The sequence below is a fragment of the Bos indicus x Bos taurus genome, chromosome 8 (assembly GCF_003369695.1).
Source record: "Bos indicus x Bos taurus breed Angus x Brahman F1 hybrid chromosome 8, Bos_hybrid_MaternalHap_v2.0, whole genome shotgun sequence".
Taxonomy (NCBI): domain Eukaryota; kingdom Metazoa; phylum Chordata; class Mammalia; order Artiodactyla; family Bovidae; genus Bos; species Bos indicus x Bos taurus.
Genome location: NC_040083.1, coordinates 29,062,480 through 29,081,405, shown reverse-complemented (window position 1 = coordinate 29,081,405; position 18,926 = coordinate 29,062,480). Strand labels below are relative to the sequence as shown.

The 18,926-nt window shown below is 40.2% G+C and overlaps 1 protein-coding gene across 5 annotated transcripts in view; it reads right to left on the bottom strand.

Moving 5' to 3' along the window:
- FREM1 (FRAS1 related extracellular matrix 1) overlaps positions 1-18,926 on the bottom strand; it is a 179,586-nt gene that overhangs the window by 121,990 nt on the left and 38,670 nt on the right. For 4 of the 5 annotated variants that reach the window (XM_027549211.1, XM_027549207.1, XM_027549209.1 and 1 more), the window contains exons 4-7: positions 18,440-18,741; positions 16,868-17,064; positions 10,496-10,819; positions 7,733-7,841 (exon numbers count right to left, since the gene is read on the bottom strand). In XM_027549211.1, the coding sequence (XP_027405012.1) occupies positions 7,733-7,841; positions 10,496-10,819; positions 16,868-17,064; positions 18,440-18,741 (932 nt within the window). Of the gene's footprint in view, positions 1-7,732; positions 7,842-10,495; positions 10,820-16,867; positions 17,065-18,439; positions 18,742-18,926 lie in introns of those variants that run through there. The other variant, XM_027549210.1, reaches the window with a different exon arrangement.

The window sequence follows — 18,926 nt, the reverse complement described above, 5'->3', positions numbered from 1 at the left end:
AAAGAGAAAAACAAATATCATATACTAACACACATATTAAGATAATCACGATGGTGTGACCAATCACCTAGAGCCAGACATCCTGGAATGTGAAGTCAAGTGGGCCTTAGAAAGCATCACTACAAACAAAGCTAGAGGAGGTGATGGAATTCCAGTTGAGCTATTTCAAATTCTGAAAGATGATGCTGTGAAAGTGCTGCACTCAACATGCCAGCAAATTTGGAAAACTCAGCAGTGGCCACAGGACTGGAAAAGGTCAGTTTTCATTCCAATCCCAAAGAAAGACAATGCCAAAGAATGCTCAAACTACCACACCATTGCACTCATGTTACACGCTAGTAAAGTAATACTCAAAATTCTCCAAGCCAGGCTTCAGCAATACGTGAACCAAGAACTTCCAGATGTTCAAGCTGGTTTTAGAAAAGGAACCAGAGATCAAATTGCCAACATCCGCTGGATCATCGAAAAAGTAAGAGAGTTCCAGAAAAACATCTATTTCTGCTTTATTGACTATGCCAAAGCCTTTGACTGTGTGGATCACAATAAACTGTGGAAAATTCTGAAAGAGATGGGAATACCAGACCAACTGACCTGACTCTTGAGAAACCTATATGCAGGTCAGGAAGCAACAGTTAGAACTGGACATGGAACAACACTCTGGTTCCAAATAGGAAAAGGAGTACGTCAAGGCTGGATATTGTCACCCTGATTATGTAACTTATATGCAGAGTACATCATGAGAAATGCTGGGATGGAAGAAGCACAGGCTGGAATCAAGATTGCTGGGAGAAATATCAATAACCTTAGATATGCAGATGACACCACCCTTATGGCAGAAAGTTAAGAGGAACTCAAAAGCCTTTTGATGAAAGTGAAAGTGGAGAGTGAAAAAGTTGGCTTAAAGCTCAACATTCAGAAAACGAAGATCATGGCATCTGGTCCCATCATTTCATGGGAAATAGATGGGGAAACAGTGGAAACAGTGTCAGACTTTATTTTTCTGGGCTCCAAAATCACTGCAGATGGTGACTGCAGCCATGAAATTAAAAGATGCTTACTCCTTGGAAGGAAAGTTATGACCAACCTAGATAGCATATTCAAAAGCAGAGACATTACTCTGCCAACAAAGGTCCGTCTAGTCAAGGCTATGGTTTTTCCTGTGGTCATGTATGGATGTGAGAGTTGGACTGTGAAGAAGGCTGAGTGCCGAAGAATTGATGCTTTTGAACTGTGGTGTTGGAGAAGACTCTTGAGAGTCCCTTGGACTGCAAGGAGATCCAACCAGTCCATTCTAAAGGAGATCAGCCCTGAGATTTCTTTGGAAGGAATGATGCTAAAGCTGAAACTCCAGGACTTTGGCCACCTTATGCAAAGAGTTGACTCATTGGAAAAGAGTCTGATGCTGGGAGGGACTGGGGGCAGGAGGAGAAGGGGATGACAGAGGATGAGATGGCTGGATGGCATCACTGACTCGATGGACGTGAGTCTGAGTGAAGTCTGGGAGTTGGTGATGGATAGGGAGGCCTGGCGTGGTGCGATTCATGGGGTCGCAAAGAGTCGGACACGACTGAGAGACTGAACTGAACTGAACTGAACTGAGTGGGAAGTTGCTGTGTAACACAGGGAGCTCAGCCTGGGGCTCTGTCATAACCTAGGGGGTCGGATGTGGCGGGTGGGATGGGAGGGATTAAGAAGAAGGGTATATATATATACTTAAGGCTGATTCACATTGTTATACAGCAGAAACCACCACAACCTTGAAAAGTTTTCCTCCAATTACAAAAAAAAAAAGAAACGAGTGGATGAAATTTAAAGACTGTGTACTGGTAGACACAGTTAATGCGTTAATGCTTCCCCTCAAATCTGCCTAGCTTCCCGTTTCCCCAGTGTTGATCAATTGCCCGCTTTCTAGCCTGGCAGCTCCAACAAATTTCCCACAATCCCCACACACTAAAGCCTTGGCCGCCATCGTTGCTTCATCTTCTGATGTCACTGCCCTCAACTGCCCACCAGACCAAGTTTTGGCATGACCTTCCTTGTGACCATGGCCAGGTCTCACACCATGGGACTCAAGGAATTTGTACAGTGACTGCTAAGAAGAGCCAAGTGACACAACCCCAGGCATGTGGGAAGTTAACCCCAGTGAGGCAAACTGTCTGAGATGAAAGAAGAGATGGAAGATGCTGACATGTGGTTCTTCACCCCTTCCCAACCCCCTCCCTGACTCTTCCCACACAGAATGTTTCCATCTCCTCCTGGAGACATCAGCACTATTGAGCTATAAGCTTTATTTTCTTGTAAAGCTACAACCAGCTCAGTCAAACCATCTTTTTATTTGCTACCCTCCAAACTCCCAACTTCCCTTCCCCTTACCCCAGATTTCAGTACAGGGTTAGTGCATATAATCTGCCTCAGGGGCTCTTTGCTAGGGAACCTGAGTTAAGACATACAGGAATACTGAAAGAGAGAGAGAGAAGAAGGAAAGCGAGAGAAGTGAGGGAGAAGAAGAGAGTAGAAGGAAAGAAGGCAGGGAAGGAGGGATGAAGGGAGGACAATGGCTGGTAATAAGGATTTTGAAGTCAAAAGTGCAAAGTAAAGCACAGAACAAGGCATCATGGGATGCAGCAGAGGAGCAAGCAAGAACACTAGAAATTTATGTAGCAAGATATTGATGGTGATTATGTTTTGTGGTGGAGTAATGAATAATTTTATCCAACTACTATTATTTCATTCACTTATTCATTAACTCATTGTGCTTTCCAAGTTTTCAATGATCTTATGTTAAGTTCATAATAAATAAAATTTTATTCTAAAAAGAATCTGATATCCAAAGTAGTGAAAACCAGATCCGGAGCTCTTAACAAGCCTAGGTTTCTCAAATCACACATATACATGCAGACCATTAAGTCTCCATGCTATATACTAAACTTTGCTGTTATTCAGTTGCTAAGTCACGTCCAGCTCTTTGCAACCCCATGAACTATAGCACACCAAGTTTCCTTCATTATCTCTTGGAGTCTGCTCAAACTCATATTTATTGAGTATTGAGTCGGTGACACCATCCAACCGTCTAATCCTCTGTCGTCCCCTTCCCCTCCTGCCCTCAATCTTTCCCCCCATTAGGGTCTTTTCCAGTGAGTTGGCTTTTCACATCAGGTGGCCAAAGTATTGGAGTTTCAGCATCAGTCCTTCCAATGAATAGTCAGGGTTGATTTCCTTTAGGATTGACTGGTATGATCTCCTTGCAGTCCAAGGGACTCTCAAGAGTCTTCTCCAACACCACAATTCGAAAGCATCAAACTTTAGATCACCAAGTCCTTCTTTTCTCTCTTTATCCCCCAAATATAGGTAGAGCAGGACAGAAAACCAGATTGTAAATCAAGGATGCCCAACTGATATTGTTCATCCCTACTGAAACTCACATATATATAAACACACACATGGTGTGTTATCCATGTGCAAGCACACACATACACATACACACACACACACAAAAGATAATCCATATAAGCTGCCACCTGAGGACTTAAATCAGACAGAGATATTTTCTGTGTTAAATGAACCTACCAACACTGCTTGAATGCCATTGATGGTAACAGTGGAAAGGAAAAAATCTTCACTTACATTTCACATTTACATCTGATCTAAATATATACACTGCATTGGTAAAGCAAGAGGAAATTGACATGGCAGAGTAGGAGGATGCAGAATTTACCTCCCCTCTCCCTCCCACCTTATGAACACATCAATAATACATCTACACATGGAGCAATTCTCACTGGAAATGGACTGAAGACTGACAGAAAGATCCTTATGCAACCAAGGCTAAAAGAATTTGTGCAGGAAGGGAATAGAAGTAATCACGTGGGGGCCTGCACCCTAGGAGGGGCCACAGGACAGGAGGGGCATTACAAGGATGAAGATATCCCTGGGGAGTGAGTGGCTTGACCCATACACTGGGTGCACCAGCCCTGGGGTCAAACGGTGGGAAGACCTTCGGCTGGTTTGAAAACCAGTAGGACTGACAACGGGGCTGTCAGAGAGCTAGACTCTACTCATGAAGAACCCACACATTCTTGTTTACTCCCAATACAAGATAGAAAAAGATTGAAATTCCTCAGGACACTGGCTGGCTTCTCACAACTGTCTCAGTGCATGCCCTGGCCCGTGCTGAGTACCCTTCCCAGCCCCACTTGCTCAGAGGCACAGGTCCCCACTAGAATGAGCTGAGGAGAGCTGCCATAGCTGAGGAGAGTGCCCAGTTGTGGGGGATAGAGCTGGCTTGGGCCCCACCCTCACGGCCATTGCTCCAGTACCTTGGGACATGGCCCTACCCCAGTAGGGTGGTGGTGTTGGCAACTGAGCAGAGAAGCCCTGGCTCACACCTGGCTCTTGCTCTAGCTCCTCGGTCTCTGGCCACAACACCTACCAAGTTGATAGAGGCCACTACAGTCTGAGGAAAGACATGAGTTATGTTCATATCAGATCCAGCACTCCCATGAAATCCATGGGGAACATGCGCAGACTGTGCAGGGATGTTCACACACAAGGACATACATTTAAGACCACGATGGGTAACTCTTACCTCATTTTATAGAGACAGAAAAAGTTAACCAAAGTGGGAAGATGGAGAATTTTATTTGAAATGAAAGAAATAAAAAAATAAACCTATAAAACCATCCAGTGAAACAGAGATAAATGAGTTACTAGATAAAGAATTTAAAGATTAGTAATAAGAATGGTAACTGAGAGGAAAGAATACATGAACTAGAAAATTTGAAAAAGTCAAAACTGAAGTATACAATAACTGAAATGAAAAATGCACTAGAAATAATTAACAGACTAAGTGACACAAAGGACATAGTGTTCTGGAAGATAGAATAATGGAAAATATCCAGTCAGAGCAACAAAAAGAGAAACAAATTTTAAAAACTGAAAACAGTTTAAGGGACCTCTGAAACAACATCAAGCATAATAACATTTACATTACAGAGGTCCTAGAAGGAGAAGCGGAAAAGGCAATGGCACCCAACTCCAGTACTGTTGCCTGGAAAATCCCATGGACGGAGGAGCCTGGTGGGCTGCAGTTCATGGGGTCACTAGAGTCAGACCCGACTGAGCGACTTCACTTTCACTTTTCACTTTCATGCATTGGAGAAGGAAATGGCAACCCACTCCAGTGTTCTTGCCTGGAGAATCCCAGGGACAGGAGAGCCTGGTGGGCTGCCATCTATGGGGTCGCACAGAGTCGGACACGACTGAAGCGACGCAGCAGCAGCAGCAGAAGAAGAGAGAACAAAAGAGGTCAAAGGATATTTGATGAAATTATGGCTAAAAACTTCCTGAACCTGAAGAAGGAAACAGATTTCCGGGTAAAGGAAGCATAGAGGGTCCGAAACAAGATGAAACCAAAGAGAACCACACCAAAACATGTCATAATTAAAATGGCAAAAGTTAAAGAGAGAATTCTAAAGGCAGCAGGAGAAAAACAAAGAATCACATACAAGGGAACCCTCCTCCCCCAAGGCTATTAATGGATTTTTCTGCAGAAACTTTGCAGGTCAAAAGGGAATGGCATGATATATTTAAAGTGCTAAAGGGGAAAAACCTACAACCAAGGATATTCTATCCAGAAAGATTATCCTTCAGAATGAAAGGAGAGATAAAAAACTTATAAGCAAAAACTGAAAGAGTGCATCAACATTAAACCAATTCTTAAAGAAATGTTAAAGGCTCTTCTCTAAGTGGAAAAGGAATGAATGGGCTACAACAAGAAGTAAGAATCTATAGGAAAAGAAAAATCCACTAGTAAAGGCAAATATATAGTAAAGGAAACTTGCACAGTAAAAGACACCATAAACAAAATGAAAAGACAACTTAGTGACTATACAAGCACATAAACAACTCACACAACTCAACAGCAAATAATAATAATCCAATTTAAAAATGGTCAGAAGATTTGAATAGACATTTTCACAAAGGGATACATAGATGGCAAACAGGCACAGGAAAAGATGCTCAACATCGCTAGTCATCAGAAAAACGCAAATCAAGAGCAGAGTGAGATATTACTTCACACCTCTCAGAATGACTGTCATCAAAAGAACACAAATAACAAATGCTGGCAAAGATATAGAGAAAAGGGAACCTCATACACTGACCCTAATGCTGGGAAAGATTAAGAACGGGAGAAGAGGGCGACAGAGGATGAGATGGTTGGATGGCAGCATCAAATCAATGCACTCGAGTTTGAGCAAACTCCAGGAGATGGTGAAGCCTGGCATGCTGCAGTCCATGGGGTCACAAAGAGACAGACACAACTGAGCGACTGAACAACAAAAACAAAACGTGTGTAGCCACTGTGGAAAAGAGCAGAGAGCTTTCTCAAAAAACTAGAAATAAAACTGCCATATGACCCAGCAATTACACTGCCGAGTATACTGGAATAAAACAAAAACACTAATTGGAAAAGATAGTTACACTCCAATGTTCGTATCAGTATTATTTACCATAGCCACCATACGAAAACAACCCAAGTGTCCGTTAACAGATGAAAGGATAAAGAAGATATGGTTTATACATACAATGGACTATTACTAAGCCATAATAAAGAATGAAAGTTTGCCATTTGCAACCATCTGGATGCACATAGAGCATATTGTACTTAGCGAAATAAATCAGAGGGACAAACACTCTATTTTATCACTTAAGTGTGGAGTCTGAAAAATAAAATGAATGACTATGAGAAAACGGAAACAGGCTCACAGATACAGAGAACTAGTGATTACCAGTGGGAAAAAGGAAGAGGGGAGGTGCAATATAGGGAGAAGGAATTAAGAGGTACAAACTACTAAGTATAAAATAAATAATCCACAAGGATATATTGTACAATACTGGGAATATAGCCAATATTTTATAACTTTAAATGGAGTATAATATATAAAAATATTGAATCAGTATATTGTATACCTACAACTAATGTAACATTGTAAGTCAGTTATATATTAAAAATAAGAAGACAAAGCAGTTTAAACTCTTAATTATGTATTTTCATGTCTATGCAACCCGACTTAAAAATAAGATAATGGATTACAGTCTATGTCTTTCTTTGATTCCTTTGAACAATTTTGAGTTAGAGACCTTTTCTCTCTCAGTCCAACTATGCTCAGTATCACAGTCACTTTTTTGCCTCAATCAGCTGAAAGGGACCATTTGGCTTATCTCCTATAGAGGAAAGAACTTAATTTCAGGACACGAGAATCCTCAATTTAAATTTCTCACCCTGACAGTAGGAAAAAAACCCCAGAAAACCAACTAGATACCCATAGCCTGTCTGGTTTCGGTTGCTTTGTGTGTAAAACGGGAATGCTGCTGCTGATAAGTCGCTTCAGTCGTGTCCGACTCTGTGCGACCCCATAGATGGCAGCCCACCAGGCTCCCCCATCCCTAGGATTCTCCAGGCAAGAATACTGGAGTGGGTTGCCATTTCCTTCTCCAATGCATGATACAGAAACATGAAAGTGAAGTCGCTCAGTCGTGTCCGACTCTTAGCGACCCCATGGACTGCAGCCCACCAGGCTCCTCCGTCCATGGGATTTTCCAGGCAAGAATACTGAAGTGGGGTGCCATTGCCTTCTCCAAAATGGGAATAAAGCTACCTTTTTTTTTACTGACCAGAGTACCTTCCTGTCTTCCCTTCCCTATTTTGTTTGACTGCTATATTGCACTTCACCTGTGTTCCAGGACACTCGCGGGGCATTTGTATCTGTTGTTCTGATGGAAATGTGGACTGTAATAGGTGCACTCTTCTCAAAGAAGAAGTCATAGACCTCCAACTCCACCTGTAAACAAACAGTTGAATATGAATATATCGACAATTTATAATATAAAATACCATTAATTCTTGGATATATACCGCAGATGGAGGCAAACTAATTCAGGTTTCTGTTGTTGCCTGACCTCATTTTTGACAACGTAATGTCACTTTTTCCAGCTGTATGTCTTATTCCTTAATTTATCAGTGTTTTAAAATTTTTTTTTCTATGAATGAAGTTCTTAACCTGAAATAAGCAAATGTGCTAGCAATGAGTCCCTGCATTTGTTCAGGAGACTACATCAGTCCAGCATCAGACCACTTCAGCTTCTCGCAAAGATATGGGATCTAGAGCAGTGTTTCTCCCCTGTGATTTCACCCCCCAGGGGACATTCAGGAATATCTGAAAACATTTTTGGTCTCACAGATAGGTATGCCCATGGAGGTGCTACAGGCATCTAGTGGATAGAAGTCAGGGAGGCTACTATTAATAACATCCCACCATGACCAGGTCAGTCCTTACAACAAAGAAATTAGCCAATTCAAAATGCCAACAATGTTGCAGAGATCCCGATCTACAGGCAGCTATCCCACTAGATGTATTATTAAATATATATTTATTTGCTCCCTTGAATTCCATAGCTCATAAGTAGGCTTATACATTTTGAGCTTTATTACATGCTGTGTGTGAATTACACCAGGTGCTGAAGAGAAGGATGAGGTATAATACTGTAAAGGAAGGCAGGCTACCTACTTTTGAAGAATGTTTGGTCTATTTGAGAGGATAAAAGAGACAATCAGATAGTACCGTATCAGCAAATACTACATAAAAAAAGAGATTCAAGAGTGACAAATACACACATTGACAATGAAACTATACCGATATGGGGGACATCATTTTGGAGGTCTAATATAAACATATTTTAGGTTGAGCCCTATCACTAAGGAGCTTTCCTCTAAGATAAATGTAGTACCTACCGGAGTGAAGTTGGATTTTCATGCCTGTAAGAACAGACTACCTGGTGTAACAGCTGAGGGGAGGATCAGCTAGCTTAAAGCGCACCGGCCATTGCTCTGCTCTCAGAAATCCCACCCCAGGGGGCTTCCGGCCAAAATAATTGAAAAGTGCAAAATCTCCACTGAGAAAATTGAAAGTCACCTTCTAACAAAACAAACCAAAAAAAGCACACATCTGGACACGTTCTGCTTCAGTATTACATTGTACAATGCTGGACGTAACACATACAAAGCAGACCGAGTAGCAGTGCTTTATTTGTGAACGCGAGATAAAACTGGACATCTAAAGAGAAATTACCTCATGCTATGGAAGAAATGAGAAGTGAAGACAGGAAAGAAAAAACCAGTTGCCACTTACTATTATGAAGTGAAGAAAATAAAAGTAAAGGGCAAAGTATGGCATTTATAGTCTGCCCTTGAGACTAAATGCTAAAAATGCCTAAACTAGACAGAGGGCAATTTGGTAACCCCAGGGACACAAATTTTCCTTAATAGACCTGAACTCAAGTCTGTGTTAACCTGTTTATTTAAATTTTCCATCATTTTTGAATCAACTTGCTGGTAGGTCTACAAGTTTGTGAAGGGTTGTAATGCACAAGTCTGTAACCAGCTGTTCTCTACTCTCATTGAATACAAAACAAGAGGAGCGAGGCAGAAATAGCAGAAATGATTTAGATTAGATAGAGAACATTCCTGATGAAAAGTGATAGTGAAATGAGTCATTCTAATGAGAATATGGAATCTCCTACCCTGAGTAAGCATTATTACTTAAAATTAAGGACTCCAGTAAAAAACCTTGATGGAAAATAATATAAAATAATTTATTAATGAAAGAATTATAAACAAATAGAAGTTAGACCATCTCTAACTTCAATGGTCTATGTAATGCAAGAAGGCTGTTGGAGGCCCTGGAGTTCTCAAATTGGTGAACCTAGGGGCCAAATGTGGCCTCAGAAATGTTTTGCAGCTGGTATTTTATGTTTTAAATTTACAATGTCTTCTATGTTTAAAAGTTGAAAATTTTAACTGAAGTATAGTTGATTAACAATGTTATATTAGTTTCAGGTATATAGCATGGTGATTCAGTATTTTGGCAGGTGATACTTCATTATAAATTATTACAAGAAAAGGGCTACAATTCCCTATACTATCCAGTATATCTTTGTTGCTTATCTACTTTATACACAGTAGTTTTTATCAGTTAATCCCATACCCCTACTTTGTCCCTCCCCCTCCCCTATCCCCTTTAGTAACTACAAGTTTGTTTTCTAGGTCTGAGTCTGTTTCAGTTTTGCATAAACATTCACTTGTATTATGAAACTTGAAATATTTTTACCAAAAAAAAGTAGAGCTTTCCAACTTTTCTTGAAAAAGGAAAGCTACAGCAACACTGGGTCCATCCATATTCTCACATGCAGCAGTCAGCTGTAGCTGAGTTGCATCTGCTTCCTAAATTGCCAGCTCCTTCCTCACTTCCCCGCAGTCTCCCTCCAGATGGGTTTGTTCATTTGCATCACCTGCCTGGTTTGCATCCTGATTTGCAGTGATTGATTCTCTTCTGAGGCAGTGACCATACAAGGAAACTACAGGCTAAAGAGAAGTGGCCTCTTCAATGACTCTCTGAATACCAAAGAGTCTAGCAGCTTTGTCCCTCCTCCCTCTCACCTCATAAAGTCTCCTCTCAGAATGGCTGCTGTTTGGTGGCTGATAGGCAATCTGCATATCCCTTAGATCCTTCCAGGTGAAGGAGGACACTGGTCTGGTGTGATCCCACAGGTGAGTCACATAGCCCTGGAGTGGGGCTTTAGTAATGTTGAACACCAGCAAGGGTTTGGGGGTCTCATCCTCTTCACAGTCCAGAACCGATGTAGTCAATGAGGTCAGGATGAACTGATCCACTTCCAGAATAAACATGGCCATAAATGCAGCTCTTGGAATCTGATTGGGAATTCCAGGTCTGATATAGACAGGCAACCACGCACTCTCTGACTTTGGAAGAAGAAAGAAAAGATAAAGGGGAAAACTATAAATGAAGCTATTGATACAATAGCAGGGTAAATCACACGATATTTAACACAAAGCCACAGCCTAGACGGTGCATCCAGCAGTGATCTGAATCATTTAGAGAGATTTTAATCACATACTGATGTCCAAATTCCATTTCCAGATGTTCTAATTTAACTTTCCTAAGGAGGAGACAAAAAAAAAAACAACTTGGTATTCTTAAAGTTCTCTGGTGACTCCAATATTTAGCCAGGGTTGAGGTAGAGCACCAATTTTGTCATTAGAAGGAACTATTCTTTTGATTCCATGTCCAACACATATGGTTTATATGACTTTGGACAAGTTTCTTAACTTCTAAATCTTGATTTCCCCCACCTATAACATGGACTGCCTAGAGGTCCTAAGTACTGCGTGAGGATTACAAGAGATAGCCAAAGTAAAGCACAAGGACTTGCCTAGCAGTCCAGTGGCTAGGACACTGCATTCTCGATGCAAAAGGCCAAGGTTCGATCCCTGGTTGGGGAACTAGATCCCACAAGCCACAATTAAGAGCTGGCATGCCACAACTAAGATCTGGCAGAGCCAAATAAATAAATAATTGTTTTTTAATCTTAAGAAAAAACAATGTAAAGCACTAGCAGTGTCTGGCACACACAACCAACCTCCCCTGGCCACCCCATCCACCTCTTGTAGGTTTCAAAGGTGACAATGGCAGGATGAAGGAACCTGTCCTTATAATAGCTGCTCGTGAAACTGAAGGACGTTTGCTTGGTCATGTATTAGTTAGGACCCTGAGTCTCCAAGTGAGGAGTAAGTCATCAAAATTGCAAGTAACTCTTCAGGCTAGAAATACACCTTCCCCAAGTAAGAGAGCTATGAGGAAGAGCCTATCATTGTGGGGCTCTCCAGAGAAATCATGAACTTGCATCCTGGGATCTGAGGTCCCAACAAGTGCTATGGGCAGAAAGGATCCTCAGCAGAAGATAACTGGTCATCACAGAATTTTATGTCCGCCGTTATTGGGAGACCAGGCTTAATGATCAGAGCCACATGAGTGCAATACTGCTGAACACTGGATACTTACATAATGGAATGTCTATTTTATTTTTTATTTATTTATTTATTTTTATTTATTTATTTTTTAAAATTTATTTTATTTTTTAACTTTACAACATTGTATTGGTTTTGCCATATATCAAAATGAATCCGCCACAGGTATACATGTGTTCAGGATGGGGAACATAACGGAATGTTTAAAATGAAATTCTTATGGGCTTAGTCTCAACTGAAGTTCCAAGAGAGCGCGTTTCAAAGACAATGTGAGACAGGTACTATAGGCAGAATTTACAAAACAAATTGTCTGGAACCAGTTCCAGACTCTAGAACCTTCCACCCACTCTAAAAATATAAAAAGGTTGAGAGAAGTAAGAGAAAGAGATTTATTTACAGAAAGAAGTTGCCTTGTGTTGTGCTGAGTCACTGCCTGGATGCCTCTCACTGTATGCCCTCTGTGAAGAGAGGAGGGCGGGCGGGGGCGGGCAATGCTGCATTCCTTGTCCCAAGTGTCAGGAGGGAAGCTTCTATCACACCAGCCTTACATGTGCCTTTTACCAGTGGAGCACACAGGGGATTGATGTTGGGCTCATCCCTAAGGAAGCTAAGTGGCCAGAGGCAGAAGAAACATGGTATCTGTGCTGGGATCAGTCTCTAGTCCTTGTTTGCAGCAGGAGGGAACATGTGAGTGCTCTCAGACATGGAGCAAGTGGGACAGAGGGTTGATCTAGGGTCACCTGGGTCCCTGATGTTTAGGTGCGTCTGTGAGAAGCCAAAAATCTCCACAGAAAGAAGCTGGAGGTGGAGGTCATATCTTAGGAGCCCTGGGAGGAACTGCAAATGACTAATCAGGCTAGGAAAGACGAGAGGCCTTTGCAGAGGGGAATCTCCAGGAGAACAATGAAATGGCCCCGAGACTAAGAAGAAGCTTGAAACATCCACCCAACTCAGAGAGCACAAAGCCATATTCCATTGATGCCTGGTCAAATAAGACCTCACTTTCCAACATTCCTCCAAAACCACCCACTCCTCAGCCTGGAATTTCAGAAACTAGCCAGCAAGGCTCAGAGAAAGAGAGAAAAGCAAGAGAAAACAGAAGGTGACAACTCCTCTCTCTCCCACATGGTGGTTTATAAAAACAAGAGTGATAACGCTGAGAGTTTAGACTATGTAGTCCTAATGTGCCATTGAAAAGCATTTGAAGATTTATAATTTAATGAAGAATGAGGATATCATAGTCTAAAAGGATTGGTGCTGAACAATAAGAAATATTAAACCTAGAGGTTAAGCCTGAACAAATATTACTTGAAACACTAACAAAATGGATACAAATGTCAAAAGAGTACACTTGAAATACAAGATGAAGTTAAGTATCATAAGGTATAAAGATGATATGCTAGAATTAAAGTGGCAGATTATGTTAACCAAACCTGGTGGTGGGTAATTGCAGTGAGAAAGGATAAATAGGATCAGACTTTATAATACATATGAAGGAGCCAAAAGACTTCACTGTATTTTTTACTTAATATGTTAAAAACAAAGGTTAAAGAATTTTTTCAATTTAGAACTAAATTTTAAAATGGGATATTAAATAAGTAAAGACAAAGACAAATATAACCTAGAGTGCAAGATGATTTTATTAATTAGCAAGAAAGCATAAAACAAGATAGGAAAAAAATATCCATTATTATAGAAATATTGTCTATATTCTCTTGTTTAAGACAAATATTCTGAAATTAAATATCCAATTATATCTGCCTTACTGGAGAGGCATTTAAAATTATATACAAAGATTAAACGTAAAATGATGATCCAAAAGAGTTTGCAGATGTGACTATAAGAATTTCAAAGAGTTAAATTTAAATTAAAAAAAAAAAAAAGAATTTCAAAGAGAGATGAATTCAAGGCAAGAAGAATTAAAAAGGACAGTGTGTGCAGTTAATAGTGATAAAATGAACAAGACAATGATTCTGATAAGCAGCACTGTATTTAGTATTATTCTGGACAAGCCAGTGGGGAATACAGCAGAAAATAAGAGGAATAATTACTGAAAAAGAAAGGAAAAATTATCATCATCAGTGGAAGATGTAATTAGTATAGTCTTTAAAAGCCTATAGAATTGAAAAAAATTGAGAATAATTGAATTCAAGAAAGAAGCCAGACAAAAGAAAATTAGACCAAGAAATAGCTTTCCTATTTATCATCACTAACCAACAAGAAGAAATAGTGGAGGAAAAGAAGACTAGTCAGAATAATTTCACAAAAACAAACTGCCTAGTATTGGACTTAATAGTGTGCGCAAGTGACATGAAGAAAACTGCAAACTTAACAGAAACATATCAAAGATCATTTGCCTCAATGAAGTGAGATAACCTCTGCCTGGAAAAGATGACTCAATATGGTAAACGTTCCAATATTCCAATTTTTCTGAAAATAATTTATAATTTTAATCCAACCCTGATAAAAAATAATTAGGGGCTTAAAAAAATAACGTAAATATTAATTACTTGTCTAGAACTAAAAATAGATAAGAAAATTTTGAAGAGGACCATGAGGAGAAACTTGCCTATAAAATATTAAAGTCCATTTTAGACCTTTTATTTTGGACTAATAAGGTACTGGCACAAGAATAAGTGGGCAAATCTAAAGAATAAGAGAACTAGCCTTGAAACAGACATATAATATCTTTCTATACAACAGAGCAATCAAAACATCAATGGGAAACAAGTTCATTATTCATCAAATAGTGTTGAAAATTTTGGCTACTTGGAAAAAAACTGTTCTGTTGTTTTACAATAAGATAAAATTTATTTCAGGCAGAATAAAAAGTTAAACATAAACAAGAAACGATTTTTAAATCTATAAGAAATTATGGGTGAATAGTCAGTCTCTTGATGAGGATGGATTATACCAGCATAAAAATAATAAAATAACAAGATACAAAACTTCAAATATAATATAAATTCAATTCCATAAACTGACTCTGGTATGCATGTCTCCCCCTCTGTGTATGTGTGTGTGTGAGTATGCATATATATACACATACATTTATAGATATACAAATATTAGAAATACCCTAGTTCCATTTTCTTACTTTTTTCTTTCTGTATTTTTTTTTAAAAATAGCTTCTGCCATTGAGCATATTACTATAATCATAAAAGAATTTGTTTATGACATGCCAAACTGATTATGGTACAAGTTAATTCTAAATAATACAGGAAGGTCATTTTAGAGAGGAAACTTCTAATAAAACTAATCTGAAAATATCAACAAAGAAAGCTGTATATCAATACATGAGGAAAAAGAAGAAAAACAATTAGGAAGAAAAATGGCTCTAAACTTTGTTCTTTACAGAGATAAGGAAGCATTAAATGTCAAAGAAGTTTCATGTCAAAACAAACAGAAAACATATACTAAACATTAGGAGACTGAGAGTTTAGTCTTGATTCATCCATGCATGTATGGTCAAGATATGCAATTTTTGTGGCCCCAGTATAAAATAAGGGGCTTGGGCTAAACCAATTGTTTCCAAAAACATGAGTTTTTTCACTAGTAAAAAAACGTGTAGACCTTACTATGTGTTCAGTTTTGTGCCAAGCTTTGTAGGCATCACCTCATTAAATCCTCTCAATAAGAAGTACTACTATGCCCATTGCAAGATCTTAAAAATGAGGCATAAAGTACAAAATCACACAGCTAGTTAAGTAAACATTTGAATCCAGGCAACCCAGACCCAAGGGCAGGCTAACTATTAACGTCAGACTTAAATCTCTTCTCAAATCTCACTTCCCCAAGTGATTTACCTGATCAATTTGACCAGACCACCTCACAATTTTTCCAGTTCTCAATTATAAAATACTACAACCCTGTTTAATCATTTATTTATCATTCTTTGTTTTATTAATTCCTGTGATAATAATGCAGAGAAGGCAATGGCACCCCACTCCAGTACTTTTGCCTGGAAAATCCCACGGACGGAGGAGGCGGGTAGGCTGCAGTCCATGGGGTCGCTAGATTCGCACACAACTGAGCAACTTCACTTTCACTTTTCACTTTCATGCATTGAAGAAGGAAATGGCAACCCACTCCAGTGTTCTTGTCTGGAGAATCCCAGGGACGGGGGAGCCTGGTGGGCTGCCATCTATGGGGTCGCATAGAGTTGGACATGACTGAAGCAACTGAGCAGCAGCAGCAGCAGCAGTGGTAATAATGTTCAACATTCAACTGGGTCTCTTAGGAGAAATCATAGCAAGAAGTGAGACTGAAAGATGGAGGTCTTTCACAAATGTCATCTCAGATCGTCTTAAATCAGCACAAGATCTGAACTGTTTTAGCAGGTTCATAGTCATTCCAGCTTCCCAAATAAACACATTACAGAGTACCTGAGTTAGTAGAGAAGCATGCCAATCTTTCATTTAGATTGACTTCACTTTCTGTCATCATTTCAATAAGAGATCAAGAGGAAGAAAGGGAAGGAGAATTTAAGAGCCTGGAAGATGGAGATGGCCCTGCTACAGCCCTAACAGTGGGACAAGGACTCCCTATCTCCCAGTTTCCTATGGCCTTGCTGAATGGGTGTGTGGACCCTTTGATTTCCTCCAACAGATGAAAAGAGGGTCTAATAAAGGAGTAAATGAAGAATCAAAGAGTAGGAGTTACAAAAGCAAAAATGAGAAACTGAAGAATATTGAAGGGCAAGGGAGAGAAAGGTTAGCATGTAACCTGATTCTGGTTCTTTCTAAGTTGCAATGGTAGAGCTACAAGATTGCCAGAAAAGGGAAATTACACATGGATATTAGTGCAAAATCAATCCTGTTTTAAGCACTTACTGGCAGAACAAGCCTGCAGTTCCAGTGAGTCATTAGGCTGTTCCACCCACAACCATACAGGAACCCTCGCTGACACGGGAGCCAGCACAAGTGTCCCCAGGGAACCAGCTCTTAGCTGGGGACTCAGACACATAAGGCCATAGACTCTACCTTGTATGAGATTTTACTCCTGCTATCTGTGAGGTCCAGTTGGATGGAGAAGTAATCAATGTTGGGAGAAGGGGAACCCAGGTGCTGGTATCGAAGCCCCATCAGCAGGAACTCCTCACAACTCACTTTGAGACTTCCGACTTTCTTCAGTCCCAGGGTACACCTGCCGCCTGGACACTTCAGCTCTGTTCCCAATTCTAGAATGTATAGCAGGGAATTAAGAGAGGCACTTGTACCTTAGTGATTATCTTTAAAAACCTGTCCTCCCTTCCACAGACACTTATTCCCTCTCACTGACCAAAGAACACTCATGTGTACCCGCCAATCATTCACTGACTGGGTTGTCATTATTCTGAAAACCTGCCACTTCCTTACTGTAAAAACAATCAACTGATTATCTAACAAGGTCCTTACCCACAAAAAGTGCTTGAGAGAAAAAATATAAGATGCATTTTCTGGTGGTGGACCATCTCTGACAAATAGGCTCACTGAAGGTCTTCTACAATCCTGCTCTTGTCTGTGTTTACAGCATCCACTTCCATAGCGCCACCATGCAATCTCTGTTAGAATATTCTATTCACTGAAATTCACTCCCCACTTAAACACATCTGAATTCTGCCTATTTTCCAGGTCCATTTAGTCTTTTCACTAAACCTTTCTTCAAATATTCATTGACCACCTGAACCAACTTAATCTCCTCCACTAAAAACTGCAGTCATCTCTCCAGTACATAGTCTTTTTGTCTCTGCCAACTGTATTTTTCACTCTTGCAGTCTATGATATGCACAGGCCACTTATGTGAGTGGCCTTTTGCACACTTCCCTGATGTAAAAACTGGGTATTCTATACTTACCCAGAAGGCTGTGAAGACTAAATGAGATGACATATGTGTAAACATGTCTTTAGCTATAATTTACTGTCCAAATTCCAGGTATGACTATGACCGTGACTTTCCCTTATATTTCTTGGTCTTTCCACAGTGCCTGGAACACTATTATGCATCTAGGAGGTGCCCATGATGTGATAATTAAATTAATAACAAGAGGAACATTATCCATCAACTCTTCCTGATTTAAACCATATCCCCTGCCTACCAGCTCTACCCCAAACCTGCTTCAAGTCTAATAACACCTAATAAATTCCCCAGCTACTCTGGCTATCACTGCTATTGCTACTTACTATTAATAATAACAGCTGACAGTTACTGAGCACTTGCTGTGAGCCAGACACTGTGTGAACTGCTTTGTGTGTGTGTGTGTGTGTGTGTGTGTGTGTGTGTGTGATCTCATTCACTCTCACCTTTATACAACCCTATGGAACAGCCACTATTCTTGTCCATTTTTCAGAGACTTAGGTTAAGAAACTGACCTAACATCACACAGGAAATAAATAGCAGAGGCAGTTTTCAAGCCCAAGTTTTTCTGTTTCCAAAGTCTGCACTCTTAGCCACTAATCTATGTTTTCAACCAGCTACAAATTCTATTAAGTAAAACTCTTTGTCACGATGGAAGATGACCATTTAAGATCTGGCAGATTTGGTAACATCCAGATAAGTATTAAAACATGTCATACGAGACTCAGGGAAGAAACTATGTGGCTGATCTCCGCGAGGTTCTTCCAGCTGGGGCTCCACCAGAACCAACTGGCCGTGGGCTGGCAGGTGAGTTCCCACAGGGTCCAGTCTGACTGTGCATTCCAGGCTGGCCATCCTCTCATAATCAAATCTAAGCAGGTTCTTATCAATGACTCGGGACAGGCCATAGAACTCAGACACCTCCAGTGCATTATCACTCATGCGGATGATGTTACAGTCTGGTTCCAGGAGGTAGACCCGCAGGATAAAGGTTTCCGTGAAGGTGTCTGTCTCAGTAAACCTGAGGGCAGAACAGAGCAAAGGCAACATTATTGGTGCACAGGTTCTTCTTTATACTTGGGCACTAAGTTGGCTTGAAGCTTAAAGATTGTCTTTCACACAATCTGTGTATCAGGTAGAGTTTGGATTTTACTTTATACTCTACACCCCACCTCCCTGTTCTTTTCCCTTCTCCTTAAATCAGTG